This window comes from Petromyzon marinus, chromosome 24, assembly GCF_048934315.1.
Source record: "Petromyzon marinus isolate PM22_M1 ecotype Great Lakes invasive population chromosome 24, UKy_Petmar_22M1.pri1.0, whole genome shotgun sequence".
Classification (NCBI taxonomy): domain Eukaryota; kingdom Metazoa; phylum Chordata; class Hyperoartia; order Petromyzontiformes; family Petromyzontidae; genus Petromyzon; species Petromyzon marinus.
The window spans coordinates 19,310,998-19,325,223 of NC_133690.1; the positions used below are offsets into that span (position 1 = coordinate 19,310,998).

The 14,226-nt window shown below is 56.0% G+C and overlaps 1 protein-coding gene across 4 annotated transcripts in view; it reads right to left on the reverse strand.

Moving 5' to 3' along the window:
• LOC116945674 (diacylglycerol kinase zeta-like) overlaps window positions 1-14,226 on the reverse strand; it is a 49,818-nt gene that overhangs the window by 21,364 nt on the left and 14,228 nt on the right. For 3 of the 4 annotated variants that reach the window (XM_076069520.1, XM_076069522.1, XM_076069519.1), the window contains exons 2-20: window positions 13,037-13,923; window positions 6,956-7,067; window positions 6,648-6,746; window positions 6,423-6,497; window positions 6,024-6,080; window positions 5,302-5,370; window positions 4,858-4,929; window positions 4,456-4,572; window positions 4,207-4,278; window positions 3,990-4,085; window positions 3,228-3,310; window positions 2,722-2,782; window positions 2,455-2,568; window positions 2,206-2,343; window positions 1,512-1,590; window positions 1,343-1,398; window positions 1,141-1,203; window positions 876-949; window positions 429-540 (exon numbers count right to left, since the gene is read on the reverse strand). In XM_076069520.1, the coding sequence (XP_075925635.1) occupies window positions 429-540; window positions 876-949; window positions 1,141-1,203; window positions 1,343-1,398; window positions 1,512-1,590; window positions 2,206-2,343; window positions 2,455-2,568; window positions 2,722-2,782; window positions 3,228-3,310; window positions 3,990-4,085; window positions 4,207-4,278; window positions 4,456-4,572; window positions 4,858-4,929; window positions 5,302-5,370; window positions 6,024-6,080; window positions 6,423-6,497; window positions 6,648-6,746; window positions 6,956-7,067; window positions 13,037-13,521 (2,034 nt within the window). In that variant the 5' untranslated portion in view covers window positions 13,522-13,923. Of the gene's footprint in view, window positions 1-428; window positions 541-875; window positions 950-1,140; window positions 1,204-1,342; window positions 1,399-1,511; window positions 1,591-2,205; window positions 2,569-2,721; window positions 2,783-3,227; window positions 3,311-3,989; window positions 4,086-4,206; window positions 4,279-4,455; window positions 4,573-4,857; window positions 4,930-5,301; window positions 5,371-6,023; window positions 6,081-6,422; window positions 6,498-6,647; window positions 6,747-6,955; window positions 7,068-13,036; window positions 13,924-14,226 lie in introns of all 4 variants that reach the window. The other variant, XM_076069521.1, reaches the window with a different exon arrangement.

The window sequence follows — 14,226 nt, forward strand, 5'->3', positions numbered from 1 at the left end:
CCGGCAACCTCTGGATCGCATGTCCAGTGCGTTGACCACTACCACCACCTTGGCCGCTCAATTAAACGCCAACACATCTCCCTTTCTACACATTCAGAAATCCCGTGGTAAGTTCTACTGAACGAGTCATTATCCCAGAGCGCATCGTGTAACAGGCGCTGATGGTGTGACGCGCTGCCTCAGTGAGTGTTAGGTGGGGGGGGGTCAGATCGTGTCATGGTGGCAGATATTCACGACTACCGATGCAGTTCGAGTTCATGTTAGTTCATTTAGCGCGCGTCCATCTTGGTCCGATCATCGAGCACCGTTCAGGGAGATCTAACGTCCGCCGCGGCAGGACGCTCTGCCCATGGGACGCGTCCCCCAGTCACCGTTTTGCACGGTCAGCGTCAATGCAAACAAATCGATATGAACTGCCCGGTCTTTACCAGGGACGCCATGGTGAAGCCGATGACCTCGATGTAGCCGTCGTCGTGGCGCTGCGGCTCAAAGTCGTGGTGATCGGCCGGGTTACCCCAGGGCACGGTGCCTGCACAGTACCTGGCGGGGCGGTCACAATCAACTAACAACGTCGACACAACAACCATCAACGGCAATGTTACACGGGGCTGGAAGCACCGCGGCTCCTCCCGTCACATTTAACAGTGATGGTCTTCGTCCATAGTGAAACCATCAACATGCCTGGTACAGCAATCGCGTCCCAGCTGTCGGTTTCAATGCCAAAGCCTTCATCAACTCCGAGACATGATTACTCTCGTACGAAGAAAATCCATGGTACGCTAACACTCGGATGGACAGGTACTGCACGCAGAGACACGCGGATACCTAGGGGTCGTAGGGCGAGGGAGCGAGCGGGCAAGTGGCGCGCGTCTCACCGGGGGATGTTGAGGAACACGATGCACTGCAGCTTCAGCTCCTGGATCTTGGGCGTGAGGTCCACGCCGTCGCACTGCGCGCAGAAGGGGGCGGGGGGGGGGGCCGTCAGTGCACGACTGCAAGGGTCTCAAAAGTGAACGACGGACTGGGGGAAGACGGCGATAACAAAACACACTCATTGTGACACTCACCACGGCACACACACTGACATCGATACACACTCACCGTGACACCAATGCGACACTTACCACGGTACACACTCACCATTACACGCACGTGCTTTGCAAGATCTCGGGAACTCCTCTGCAAAAAGTCAGAGAAGGCGGCCTAGACAGCACAGATCGCAGCACGCACATCAGCACAGACCGCAGTGCGCAGACCGCAGCATAGAGAGCATCTCAGTGTCCACCGAGCCCCACCCGGCTCTCTGCACTCTCCCGTCCGCGCGCTCTCAAAGCCCCCTCACCCCGGCGTAGAACATCTTGTTTCGGAAGCGGCTGTTGAACTTCTCTGGGTTGGCCTCTGTAACGGAAACGCACGGGAAGCACGCGGTGAGCTCCCAAGAGACACGATGCGACGTGGACCCAGATGCGGAGGGGAAACGCCGGGCGACGGGGGTCTGGGGCTCTCCCCACCTCGGGACTCGTGGAACTCCAGGGTAACCCGCGCGTCGAAGCCGAGGCTGAAGTAGTTGTTGAAGACGTCCAGGGGCAGCTGGTTCGGGTTAGGGGACGGCAGAAAGGAGGAGCTCAAGGAGGCGCCTGCTGGGAACGAGTTTGTCCAGCGATGCACAGGCGTGCGCCAGCCTCCTGCAGCAGCTCTCACGTGGCTCAACGTAATGTTTTTTTTCAGCACGGCTTGGTGAACTTTAAAGCAGGGCTCTTTGTGCACTCTTGTTAAGGAAACTAATTTCTTTAAAACTGCTTTTTGCGTTTAGTTGTCTTTCTCCCGCACCTCCGATTGGCACAGTTGGCTATGTATGGTGCGAAAGAAGTTCAACATACATAGTACAAGAACACAGGTTTGCAAACAGTATCACCATCAGCAGCAGCCATCGGTAACTTCAGCTGAGTTACTTAACCATGGAATACGCCGTGGGCAATGCACGCTCTCTCCCATCAGTCAGGTAGGCCTGCTTCATATGTAATCAACTCTAGCCCGATTTGATGCACCTGCTCTGAATTGGGGAAATCCCTCCCAAGGCTGGGAATTTCAAGCGGCGGCAGAGAGTTGAGGGCTTACAAGAGGCGATGCATTTCTATTTAATTATGTGGCGCTCCTGCTGCATGCTTCATGAGGTTCACGTCGCTCGACCAGGCTGGGCCGCACCTTGGAGGTGCCCTGCTCCTGCTCGTCTCGCCCCACGTCCGGGTTGGGCCTCACGTCCAGGTTCCAGCGGTCGAGCTGCACCGTGGCCCCCTCCTCCACGTGGGACAGAACCTTGGAGATCGGCTCGTCCGTGTAACCCTGGCGCGCGGGGCATGCACGGCGTTCAGAACATTTATCAAAGGAACGGACACTCGGACTCGCGGACTCGCAGACTCGTGGACACTCGGACGTGCGGACACTTGGACGCACCCCTCCCCAGTTCAGAGTGCGCGCCAGGTCATTCCCCGTGCCCAGGGGGAGGATGGCGACAGGAGGAGGTGGCACGATCTGCAGCTGGTCCAACACAGACAGGATCCATCCCACCTGGAGACACGTGTAGAGACAGAATTAGAGACAAGGAGAGGGAGATGTAGTCGCACGATGAGACACCCGTAGAGATTCACATAGATCCGCATGTACAGTGAGATAAACACCGAGCCACATGCACTTCGACGCACATAGAGACGCGCGTCTCACCGTGCCGTCCCCACCGCACGCCAGCACGCGGAGGTTGGGCACCTTCCTGTAGAGCTCCAACCTGAACGGAAACGCACCGTCGAGTCGAATTCAACACACAGCATTTGATCACCTTACACATTACAGCACCGCACTGCAGTACATGGCACCACACCGCACAACAACGCACCGGTCACACGCAACCACGTCGCATCACACTGCGCCAGATTGCAATCTACCGCACTACAGAGCAACACTTCACGCCACAGCCGCGCAAGCTGCACGCTACCACTTTACTCACAGCCAAACCACCACACCACCACGCAGCTCCATGTCCCACAGCCGTACGCCACACAGCCCCACACTACACATTACCACACAGCCCCACGTATCATCATACCACATGTCAGCACCACACAATCACACTACACCACACGCCACCACATCGCGAACCACCACCCAGCTCCACGTAGCGTGGCCCTTGCGGTGTGGAGCTTTGATGTGCGCCGTGCTCTCTCTGTACTCACGCCTCCTGCGGGCCGCCCGCCCCCAGATCAAACACCTGGCGCGGGTTGAGGAGCCACATGAGGCTCTGCATGATCTTGTTACCCTGCGGGGGGCCGGGGGGGCGGAGAGCGGGCCGTGAGTGTGGCCAACAACAAATCTCGCAGCGAGCTTCTCCTGCTGCTGCTGACCGAATCGGCGTCGGGGTGTCGGTGCTCATGGCTCCTGTCTACAGCCCGGGACCTATGACGGGGGTGAGTCTTATCATAGGACAACTACTGGTGACTTTCCCACAAATAGATGGTGGGCTGAGTCAACCCCTAAACAAGCTTTGAACTCGTAACCTTCTGGCCGGCATTGCCATTTCCACTTGGGCCTTAAAAGGGAAATATACATCATACTTGACTTAAAGCTTTCGTGACTGCAGGAATTGATATTCTTTGGGTCTTTCGGTAAAGTCACAAGTGCCTCAGCAGTTCTCCTGCTGTATTTTTTCACCTGAAGACGATTGCTTGTGTTGCGATCATAACGTCGTGATTTTTACAAATATTTTTCTATCTACGTGACTTTACAGAAAGACCCAAAGAGTATACATAATAGTATGTATATATATAAAAACCAGGTGGCGTTTCGGGCAATGACCCTCCTTCACAGTACATAGCCCAGATACATGGAATGAATAACAGTTGAATACTGCACTGTACCCCATATACATGATGGGGCGCTGATAAAAGGCATGGTGAGAATGGTTTCCAGGTGAACGGTCTTAATTCGACATGTGAGACCTGGTTCCCCCCGCTCTTGGGGTTGATGAAGACGACGAGCGGCTTCACGAGCGGCGACGCCACCGCTTTGACGGCAAACGGCCGCCATTTGCATTCCTGCACGCGGAGCCAACGGACGCACGGAGCAAGGTCAACTCGGTGACCTCTGCTCCGCCAGCATCGTGGGGCCAGCCAAGGTGGCCATGCAGTGCCGTGCGGTATGGGTCGCGGTCCTTGCCTCTGAGCCCTTCTTGCTGGATTTACGCTTGAGGGAAGACCGCTTCTTCCTCCTACTCGACTTGAGAGAGGCCTGCGCACCGCACGGTGCCACCATCACCACCTTCGCCATCATCACAACCACTACCATCACCACAATCACCACCACTGTGCTGGGCAGTGATAGACCGAGGTGGGCAGTGACGGGCCATGATAGGCCGTGATGGCCTGTGACAACCCGTAACCCCCCTCATGATGACCCGTCACTCACCTGCGGTCGCTTGACCCGAATGATCCACGTGGGAGGCACGATGACTGCGGCGTGGACCCCGAGCGAGCACGGCTCCTCGATTTGCTGCAGCATGAAGCACGACACCTTGTTGTGGTACTGTGGGGGAGGGTCGGCCGCCAGTCGTCAAGTCAGCCACCCGGCCAGTTAGTCACTCAGCCATACATTCACTTAGCCGTCAATTCAGGCAGTCAGCCAATTAGTCACTCAGTCATCAATTCAGCCACTTATCAAATTAGTCACGCAACAATCCAACTAGTCAGTCATCAAGAGGTGGGAACAAGAGAAGCCCCCGCCCAGAGTGACCGGTGACAAGGGCCAAGTTTGATTGTGCGGGCGACGTGAGCGCACGAGTGTGGGCGCGCAAGTGGAGGCACAACGCACGGCCTGCTTGCACCACGAGCAGCTGATCGCCACGATCTCCTTGCTGTGGAAGGTAAACTTCTGCTGGAAACCCTGAGACGGGGAGGATGGGGGCACGGGGGGCACAGACGTCAGTATTATGGGCAGGGTCAGGATCTTGCACATCCGATCATCACGGTTGGCTATGTACGGTGCGAAAGAAGTAAAACATAATACAGGGTCGACGTTCGGGTTTATGGTCAGGGTTAATATTCGGGTCTGGATCAGTATTAGGAACAATGTTAGGGTCATCATCAGTCTTAGGGCCAAGGTGAAAGTTTCAAAGTAAGAGTCAGATTTGGGGTTCTGGCTGTTCTGGCTGCTCCCCGCACCTCCAAATAAGTTCAACATACATACACGTAAGAGAGGGAAGTTAATTCCTAAACGTAGCCCATGCCTTGCATGGGCTACGTTTAGGTCGCTCACCTTGCCACACTGGCGACAACGGCCCTCCTGCCTGTGACGGTGAACCCAGTGGTGCCGCACAGCCGAGGCCTGCGCACGTACGGTTACACGGAACACACACGAGAATCCACATGGCCATGGCCGGGCAGCACACATGCGGGCATGGGAACCCACGTGGGCATGCGCACGGCAACACACACGGCCACGGCAACACACACGGGCACGGGAACACACACGCGCACGTGAACAAACACGCGCACGTGAACAAACACGGGCACGGCAACACACACGGGCACGGCAACACACACGGGCACACGCACGGTCAGTAGAATCCCGCGGCCCACGAATCCGGAATTCACTCCGTGTTCTCCGCTGCGTGGCTCTCAGAGGATCAAGGCGGCGTGGATTCCACCCTTTCATCTCGCGCGAGTGCGTGAGTGCACGTGTGTGTATGTGTGCGTGCGTATAATTGCTCCTGTGTGTACCTGTTTGTGCGTGTGTTTATATTACCCGCGTGTCCACGTACGCATGAGTTTGTGTGTTGCCTGATGGGTCTGTTTGATGGGGACTGTAATGGGGTCTGTGTAATGGGGTTTGTGTGACGGGGTCTGTGCCATGGGGTCTGTGCGATGCGTACTGTTATGAGGCCTGTGTGATGGGGTCTGTGCGATGGGGACTGTGATGGGTTATGTGTAATAGGGTCTGTGTGATGGGGTCTGTGCGATTGGTACTGTGTGATTCACCTCCCTCGCGCTTCTGGTTCCTGCTTCGCGAAATGTTGGCTTGCAGCGAAAATTAATCTGTGGAGAGATTTGAGGCATACGGAGCTGTGGGAATCCCACGAGAATCTCAAGAGAGGAGTGAGAGTGCCGTGAGTGCCTGAGAATCCCACGAGAATCCCAAGAGAGGAGTGAGAGTGCCGTGGTAGTCCCACGAGAATCTCAAGAGAGGAGTGAGAGTGCCGTGAGAATCCCACGAGAATCCCAAGAGAGGAATGAGAGTGTCGTGGGAGTCCCACGAGAGTCCCACGAGAATCTCAAGAGAGGAGTGAGAGTGCCGTGAGTGCCGTGAGAATCCCACGAAAATCCCAAGAGAGGAGTGAGAGCGCTATGAAGCCCGTGGGAGTCCCGTGAGAGCGGTACCTGCTCGAGTTGAGGGATGCACGCCACGTGCACCACGATGCGACACGACGCGCACTTCTTCCGCGACATCGACTTCTGCAGAGCAGGGCGGAGGAGACGAACCGTGATGTGTGGACACGAGAGAACACGTCGGGATACGTAGGGACACGAGGAGATACGTGAGGATTCGTGGGAACACGAGGGGACACTTGGGGGACATGAGGCGACACGTGGAGAGGCACGCACCACCGTACGCACGACGCAGCCGTCCTCGCCCAGGTAGCAGCAGCCGTCCCCCGAGTCCCCCGAGTCGAACCACACGTGGTCCCCGGGCACCGCTGCCTCCTGCACCCCCACGGACACACGGGGCGCACACGCGTGGGGAGATTGCACGGGTGTGCGCAGGGTAATGAGAGTGCAGGGAAAGTGCACGACGGTGCAGTGGGGAGTGTAGGAGAGTAGGCAGCGTGCAGGCGAGTAGGTAGAGTGCAGGAGAGGAGAGTGAACGAGAGTAGGGAGAGTGAAGGAGAGTGCATAAGAATGGGGTCACGCACGCTCCAGTCCACGGTCCCGCGCGCCGGGATCCTCTCTCCGCCGTTGATGAAGGCGCCGAGCGCCTCGTCCTGAGCCAGGAGATGCTGCAGCCCTGAGCGGGAGATGGCCTTCCTGGGGGCACGGTGAGCCAGGACATGGGCTTGCGACACTCACTCTCACTCGGTAACACTCTCAGCGACACTCACTCTTCCCTCGCCCTCGCACACTGAGCGTGGCAGTGGAGACTATTCACACAGCAGCATAGACACCATCCCTCTCATATTGGTTTTCGTACGCAAACAATACTTGTTTTACACATCTCTTCAGCCACACATCCTTCTGAAAGTGCAGATATACAAAGATACATTCATTAACAAACTGGTGGGGCGAGTGTGCTGTTAGCAAGCACCCAGCACGACGGAGTGGGTCGTGCTGCCTTTGATGTTTACACACCACACGAGGTACTCATTCCAGGGAAGGCGCAGGACCGGTTAAAATATTCATTGCCACATATTGGTCGTAAGCGGGAATTGAACTCGGGTCGCCGGATTCGTAGTGCAGCGCGCTAAGTGCACACATAGACACGCTAACCGCTACACTGCCGCTCCCATAGACAACAACAACAACCGCCATTCGCCACTAAGCGGCGGTGACGTCACCACGACGCTTGTGCCAGGCTATGTGCACCCTGAGGCCACGTGAAGTGTCGAACGCCCGCTGGCAGGAGGTCACGGGGCAGACCCAGGTGCCACGGGTCGACTGACTGAGATGACTGGCTGATGCACCACCTGTGCCCCCTACTGTGGCAACCTGCTGTGCTTTAGCCACCCGGCGCTCCGCTCGTTGTTGTGAGCGTCGCTCCTCCGCCCTCCGTTGTTGTTGGAGGGCGACTGCCTCCAACTGCCCAGTAGCGTCCTTCACGAGCCTCCTCCACAGAGATCGATCTTGACACCGCTGGTACCAGTCATCGGCAAGTCCAATCAACTCCACGTCCTCCTGTACCACATCACTCCATCTCTTCTCTAGCCCGTGCCGCGCCCGCTTAGCCTCCTCAATCCGGTCGAACAAAAGCTGTTTCGCCATGCGGTGGCTGGGCATGCGGGCTACATGACCCAGCCAACGCAGCCTTGCCTGCCGGAGGAGCTCACCGATGGGACCTTGCCCAGATCTTTCAAGGATTTGTGAGCTCCTCACATAATCCAGCCTGGTTAAACCCAGGATGGATCGTAGGCAGGCTAGCCTAAATGTTTATAACCGGCGAAGATGATCCATTAAGGGGGTCCACGTTTCGCAAGCGTAGAGAAGGGAGGGAATGACCGTGGCCGAGAAGACCTGAAGCTTAGTGCGGAGCGACAGACCAGGTAGCTTCCACACAGCGTTACGCAACCGATGAAAAGATATTGCCGCTAGACTGATTCGGAGTGAGACCTCTGCTGTTAAACTGGAGCTGGTCATAAGCACACTGCCCAGGTATGGGAAACTCTCCACTCTCTCCACAACTGCCCCATCACCGATTGAGAGTTGTGGGGGTGGAGTGTCCGATGGTACAAAATACCCAGGCAGGTGCTTAGTTTTGGTGGGGCTGATGGTAAGGCCCCATCTCTTAGTGGCACGCTCCAGTCTCAGCAGCAGCGTCTCCCACTCCTCCTCGGAATGAGCAGATATTACCAAAACAGGTCCCTGCAGGGTGGGCTGGTAGGAACATTGGAATTTTTTTTTACACCCAACAGCACGAGATTTCACTTCGTTAAAGTATTGAAAGGGGACAGACGGATGGATACATTAATTTATTGCAGGCTGGTACACTCAGTTTACAACTTCGTTCCTACCAGTATGACTTCCAAATGTTGGGTGCAAACAGGTCCCTGCAGGGTGGGCTGGTAGGAACATTGGACATTTTTTTACACCCAACAGCACGAAATTTCACTTCGTTAAAGTATTGAAAGGGGACGGACGGACGAACGGACGGACACATTAATCTATTGCAGGCTGGTACACTCAGTTTACAACTTCGTTCCTACCAGTATAAGACATATCAAGTCTCCACGCTGTCTATTGCTGATTTTACACCCAACAGCACGAGATTTCACTTCGTTAAAGTATTGAAAGGGGACGGACGGACACATTAATCTATTGCAGGCTGGTACACTCAGTTTACAACTTCGTTCCTACCAGTATTATCGGCATACATAACATAGTTGAGCAATAGGGAGCCATCCCTTGACCGCACCCGGGCATCGATCAGCCTCCCATTATATCTGTACCAAAAGGAGAATCCCCCGGTACAGCTATTGAAGGCTTCACGAACTACGTGGTCAAAATAGATGTTAAATAATGTGGGAGCCAGAGGACATCCCTGTCGCACCCCAAGGTGTACAGGGAATGGCTCTGACTCCCGGCCACGTAGTTTTGCCCGGGCCCGCTCACCATCATGAAGGTCCTTAATGATCACGAGCAGAGGGTCAGGGACTCCAAAAGCCAGAAGAACAATTCAGAGCCCAGGCCAATTGATGGTATCATAGGCCTTGACCAGGTCAATAAAGCAGAGATGTAGGTCTTGTTGGAATTCCCTACACCTCTGCTGTAGCAGACAGACAGAAAATACGGCATCTGTGCAGGACCGACCTTTCCTGAAACCGCATTGGGGCTCCGCAAGCCTCTCCTCAACGTGCCTGGCAAGGCGATGTTGAATAATCCTTGCCAGGACCTTTCTCGGCACACTGAGGAGTGAGATGCCCCTGTAGTTGTTACAGTTTGTGCGGTCGCCCTTCTTAAAGAGGGGGGCCACCAGGGCATCCTTTCAATCCTGCGGAACCCGTCCAGTGGTCCAGACTGTTGTTATGATGTCATATAGGGCAGTCTATGCACAAACGCCACCCTCCCTCAGCATTTCGTTTGGGAGATCATCTCTGCCCTGTGCCTTTCCTGGTCTCAGACTCCGGATCGCCTTCAGTACTTCCTCAACAGATGGCACCTCAGCCAGCCACTCACAGGGGGTGACTTCTTCCAATATTTGAGGCACCGCAGCCTCAGCAGGGTCATCCCCACTTTGTGCCACGATGTTTTCCTGGCTGAGGGGTTTCCCCTCCCCCAGGGCTTCACAGAAATGCTCAGCAAATCTGCAAACCTGTTCCTGGGGGTCGGAGATTGGAACACCGTTTTTTCCCCTAATGATGGTAATAGGTGTGGCGCTGCAGGTTACTTTTTTGATGGAGTTAAATAGAGATTTGTGATCCGGGCCACTGAGGTACACTCCATCTCCTCAGCAACCCGCGACCACCACGCTTGCAGCGCCTCACGGCTCTCCGAACCTCCGAGTGAAGGCTGCGGTAAGCCTCCTCATTCTCTGACGTGGGATTCTGTAGCCGATGACAGTGGGCCTGTTGCTTTTTCTCAACTATCCTGAACACCTCCTCTGTCAGCCATGGTCTCTGGGGAGGTCTGGACCGCGTACCCAAAGCAGCCATTGCAGCTGCATGAGTCACAGTCCTAAACCTCGCCCATTTACCCTCGACATCAGGAGGAGTGGGGGACGATGCCAACCCCAGCTGCAAGGGATAATGAAATTCTCGCTTGCAACTTTCATCAGCTAACTGAGACCAGGCCACTTTAGGTTGGAAGGGGGTCCTGGGTGTACACTCACCACCGGAGTGGAAGAATGGCAGGCGCATCTTACAGATGACTAGTCGATGGTCAGAGGGCAGATCAGCTCCACGGTAGGTCCTGGTGTCAAGGACATGGGCTCGCATCCGCTGGTCCGTCACTATGTAGTCCAGCAGATGTTCTTGCTTGGACCCGGCATGCATCCATGATGTTGTGTGGATGCACCGATGCCGGAACAGCGTGTTGGTAATTATAAGCCCATGGGCTGCACAAAAATCTAGCAGCCTCCTACCGTTGTTATTGAGCTGATCTGGCCCATGCCCTCCAATCACTCCAGACCAGGTGCCAGCATCATGACCAACTCGGGCAGTGAAGTCACCCAACAAGATGACTCTATCCCGAGGGGCCACTTTAGCCAGCACCTGTGACAGGAGGTCATAGACGGGTGCGAGGGGCTGGTAACCCCTCCACCTTCAAAAAATAACCACGAAACCACGACACATAGACACTACCGCACACACACATAGACACTACCGCACACACATAGACACTACCGCACACACACATAGACAATACCGCACACACACACATAGACACTACTACACACATAGACACTACCACACACATAGACACTACCGCACACACACACAGACCCTACCGCACACACACACATAGATACTACAGCACACACACACATAGACACTACCGCACACGCACACACATAGACACTACCGCACACACACACACATAGACACTACCACACACACACACACATAGACACTACTGCACACACACACACAGAGACACTACCGCACACACACACATAGACACTACCGCACACACACATAGACACTACCCCACACACACATAGACACTACCACACACACACATAGACACTACCACACACACACATAGACACTACCACACACACATAGACACTACCACACACACATAGACACTACTACATACACATAGACACTACCACACACACATAGACACTACCGCACACACACACATAGACACTACTGCACACACATAGACACTACCGCACACACACACATAGACACTACCACACACACACATAGACACTACCGCACACACACACACATAGACACTACCGCACACACACATAGACACTACCACACACACACACATAGACACTACCGCACACACACACATAGACACTACCGCACACACACACATAGACACTACCACACACACACAGATAGACACTACCACACACACACATAGACACTACCGCACACACACACATAGACACTACCGCACACACATGGACACTACCGCACACACACACATAGACACTACCACACACACATAGACACTACCGCACACACACATAGACACTACCACACACACATAGACACTACCGCACACACACATAGACACTACCGCACACACACATAGACACTACCGCACACACACATAGACACTACCGCACACACACATAGACACTACCACACACACATAGACACTATCGCACACACACACATAGACACTACCGCACACACATAGACACTACCGCACACACACATAGACACTACCACACACACACATAGACACTACCACACACACACATAGACACTACCGCACACACATAGACACTACAGCACACACACACATAGACACTACCACACACATAGACACTACCGCACACACATAGACACTACCGCACACACACATAGACACTACCGCACACACATAGACACTACCGCACACACACATAGACACTACCACACACACATAGACACTACCGCACACACACATAGACACTACCACACACACACACATAGAGACTACCGCACACACACACATAGACACTACCGCACACACACACATAGACACTACCGCACACACACACATAGACACTACCGCACACACACATAGACACTACCACACACACATAGACACTACCGCACACACACACATAGACACTACCACACACACATAGACACTACCACACACACATAGACACTACCGCACACACACACATAGACACTACCGCACATACACACATAGACACTACCACACACACATAGATACTACCGCACACACACGCACATAGACACTACCACACACATAGACACTACCGCACACACATAGACACTACCGCACACACACATAGACACTACCACACACACACATAGACACTACCGCACACACATAGATACTACCGCACACACACGCACATAGACACTACCACACACATAGACACTACCGCACACACACATAGACACTACCGCACACACACATAGACACTACCACACACACACATAGACACTAACACACACACATAGACACTACCACACACACATATACACCACCGCACACACACATAGACACTACCACACACACATAGACACTACCACCCACATAGACACTGCCACACACACACATAGACACTACTACACTGGCTTCCCATTCAACTCCAACTCTGCCGTTACGGAAATTCGCCGCGTCTCCCGCCCCTCCTCACGCACCCCCGCAGAGTTTCCGCTGCGTGGCCCCTCCAGGTGGCCCTGCCGGAGCCCCCCGCACTGGTCACGCGCTTCGCGTTGCAAACCCCCGCAATGTTCCCCATGGGGGCACGGCGCGCCCCGGTATGGGCCCCGCACGGGCTCTCAGGCCCCTGTAGGGACGAGTGCCGGCGGAGACACGGGGGTGGCCTCAAGTAGCGGCCGTGTCTGCGCGCCCCGCCGCGGGGAGCTTCGCGAGGGGGCGCAGGGGCCTCGACGCGAGACTCCTCTCCACGAGGACCCCCCACGGACATCGTTCCCCCGCTCGGCTTAATCGAAGCGGCGTGGTTGTCGCCCCCTCCGCTCGCAGTTTCCTCGACGACGATAACGAGGTCGGCCCTGTCCTCGCTGCCTGCCGGGAGTGGCAGGAATCCCGCCCCGGACTCCTGCTCCAGTCCTCTCCGAACGCGCTCGGGGAAGCCGAGGCCCGGCGGCAAGAGCAGCTGCATCCAGTCGACCCGCGGCGCGGAGCTTCCCCAGGCAACGTCGACGCGGTCCGGGCCGTGCGATCTCCAGGCGCGGCTCCCCTGGCCCCGGTTAGGGAGCAGGGCTCCGTGCTGAGCCAGCACCCAAAGCGCGCGGCTCACGGCTCCGCGTGGGTTTGCGGCTCCGCGCTTCGCCTTCGAGACGCTGCTCCTCCTGCACGGCGCCGGCTCTGCCGCGCTCGGTTGCCTCGCCGCGTTCCGCGGACCCGGGGTCTGCTGCTGCTGCGCGGACACGCGGCGCCGCGCTCTTGGCGGCTCCGAGAGGGGGTGCGCGGGGAGTACCACGACCCCACGCCGGCGGACCAGGGGACTCTGCGCGGGCGTCGCCGCCCCAGCCGCCGCCACGAGGGTCGGGCCCGGGCGGCGCTGCGTGGAGGAGGAAGAAGGAGAGGAGGAGGAGGGGGGCGCGACCCCCGCGAGAGATTTGCGCCGCGCGGAGAGAGACGCAGAGGGGAGACCCGCGCTGGAGCGGCGCCGCGCTCTGCTGCTCACGAGGAGCGCGGGGCGATTCTCCGTGCCGCCGCCCCCGACACTGGGCGGACCCCATCTGCTCGGGCCCTTGAAATGTCTCTTGAACTTTTCCATCACTCGCTATGAGCCGGGGACTGAACGCCGCCCGCTCGCTAACGCGCGGGCACTCACTGCCTCTCTCCGTGCTTGAGTGAAGTC